This window comes from Penaeus monodon, unplaced genomic scaffold (genome assembly GCF_015228065.2).
Source record: "Penaeus monodon isolate SGIC_2016 unplaced genomic scaffold, NSTDA_Pmon_1 PmonScaffold_1759, whole genome shotgun sequence".
Taxonomy (NCBI): Eukaryota; Metazoa; Arthropoda; class Malacostraca; order Decapoda; family Penaeidae; genus Penaeus; species Penaeus monodon.
Window position 1 is genome coordinate 12501 of NW_023647028.1, and position 2500 is coordinate 15000.

The window sequence follows — 2500 nt, forward strand, 5'->3', positions numbered from 1 at the left end:
CATATTATATATACAGATAAATTTATTTTATATAACCAAACCCCACACACACATATGAATTATATAGATACATTATATTTTTATCACAATACACCACACCAACACACACACCACACACACACACCACACACACACACAACACACACATACACATATATATATATATATATTATATAATATATATTATATATAATGCTGAATTCATGTAAACGTACCAGTGTAACGTAAAGTAAACCTTTTGTATTGAAATTTTGTTGGTCATAATAATAGAACTGTAATGACAAAACATGTTAATTTAAGCTTCAGATAAATGCATTCCATCTAACTATAGTACTTATGTAATCTTTTCGAGAGCTGATAAGATGGTGTTTTTTCGCCAACGCTTCCGGCCCTCACGCAAGGCCTACACCTCTCAGTTGTCCTTCGGTGTACCCTGAGGGTGGTCACCGTGGTGGACCTGGTGCCAGAGAACATCCGGCACTGATCCACCCTCACTGGAACAACTACCCTCCTGTCAACCCCATGTGGCACTATGTGCTTGTTTGCATCTACATCATCCTGGTCTGTCTCTCATTCTTGTTAGTGCCGCTCCCTATGATGCCACTACTGTCCTTATGTCCTTTTTACCAACAGTGTCAACCTCTTGCGTGCTCACATTGTGGCACTGTGAAGGAGTCAAGCAGATGTTATTGAAAGCTCTTTCCGCTCAGGTAAATGGGCTGTAATCTGCTTTACCTGAGAACAAAGTTCCTGCGAACGCATCCATCCAGCTGGTCCGTTAACCTGGCCGCTCAGCGACTTTCCTCATGCTGATGACCCACTTCCCTTCTTCACCTACAACTGCTTCAGTGGAGGAGTGTGGATGTTCCGCGAGACCTTCTGTGAGATCTACTCCTTCCTTCGTAAGGTCCAGTCTGCAAGAGCAATACAGACATTGCTTTTACTACAAACTGTTGACAATGAAATTGAAACTACAAACAAGCATGAAATTCTATTCAAGGGAATCGTTTCTCTGCGAGAACAAGAACTGGTCCTTACTTGTCTGAACCTCCTGCAGGAGCCATCACTGGTAATTGCATCCATCTGGAACGCCTGTCCCTTCATCTCCTATGACCGATACAACTGATCACCGGAAGGCGTGGAGTGGAACGCCTTGCCTCTGGAAGGGCCACCCTTTTTTCGTCCTCTTCTCCTGGATCACGCTCGCATGTCGCCTGCCCCCTTCCTTCGGCTTGGGGAAAGTACACATTCCTGAAGTGGAGTGACTCATGCCTGGCCGCACACCTTGTTTTGGATTTCAATACAACTTTTCCTAATCCTTTCAACCAAGGGAATATACATACATGTATCTTCTTACAGGTATCCTGATTCCCTGCTCCTTCGATTACCTCACCCGCGATGAAACCTCCGATCCTATGGAATCAGCATCTTCGTCTTTGACTTCTGCTGGCCCCCTCTTTTCACCATCGTCCTTCTCTTACATTTCCATCGTGAAGGCCATCTCCGCCCACGAGGCCCGCCATGAGGGAGCAGGCTCAAGAAATGAACGTGTCCAACCTCAGTCAAACCAGGTGAACCTTTTTTCATTTCTAGACCATGAACCTCACACTCCTTTTTACATGTGTAAAACAATGAAACACCAATAACCTTCAACTGACTCTGTTTTCACTGCCTGTGACAAGGATGCCCCAACGCAGTCCTGCTGATGTGCGTACGCCACGGTTGCTGCACCAAGTGGCTCTGTTGGGTTGTCTGTTGCGAACGCCCTACGCCGCTATCGTCGTCCAGGTTAGTTCCGGCCATTTCGTCGCTTCCAACACGTTGCTTCTGAAGTTTATCACTTAATTACTTGCAATTGTTGCAAAGTCCGCAATTTTGCTGAACAAGGTTTTTCTCTCTCCAGGGATTGTTCTTCAACCAAGCCCCCATCACGCTCTCGTGACCATGCTGCCCGCCCTTCTGGCAAAGTCTTCACGCCTGCCTACAACCCCATCGTCTACCATCACCATCCCAAGTTCAGAGTGGTAAGTCCTCAATAGACCACGCCCACCCAGGCTGTCCAGAATACCTCTTCATAGAATACTACTTGAAAATACATTTAGAGAATTCTGTCAGACTCCATTGTTTACGAAAGCACTGTTAACCGGCCCTTTTATACCCCCTTCCTCACAGCCCTCCAGAAGCATTATGCTGGTTCTGCCCCTTCACGAGAACACCGAGACTTTTCCTCCTCCAAGTCGCACAAGTCCTTGAGAACCGAAAGAAGCCAGGAGACGCTAATGCCTCGATCTACTCAACACAAGGAAAACCGAGTCAGTCGTAAACATGAGAAGGCTTTGCATTCATGTGATTTATGTGGCTCTTGGAAGTCGGACGGAATCTTCGATGATGACAGGAATTTTTTTTCGGAATCACGGATTCAACGTCGCCAACGCTATACTCGATTGCTTGCCGTATGGTACGTCCATAAAGAACTCAATTATTTTAGACGGTAGTTACT

The 2500-nt window shown here is 45.8% G+C and overlaps 1 protein-coding gene across 1 annotated transcript in view; it reads left to right on the forward strand.

The window, feature by feature from the left end:
- The window catches only part of LOC119569654 (rhodopsin-like), a 3430-nt gene extending 2304 nt beyond the window's left edge, over window positions 1-1126 (forward strand). The window contains exons 3-5 of the mRNA XM_037917718.1: window positions 355-540; window positions 634-685; window positions 771-1126. Coding sequence (XP_037773646.1) covers window positions 355-540; window positions 634-685; window positions 771-1126 — 594 coding nt within the window. The remainder of the gene's footprint in view (window positions 1-354; window positions 541-633; window positions 686-770) is intronic.
- Window positions 1127-2500: the final 1374 nt, after the last annotated feature.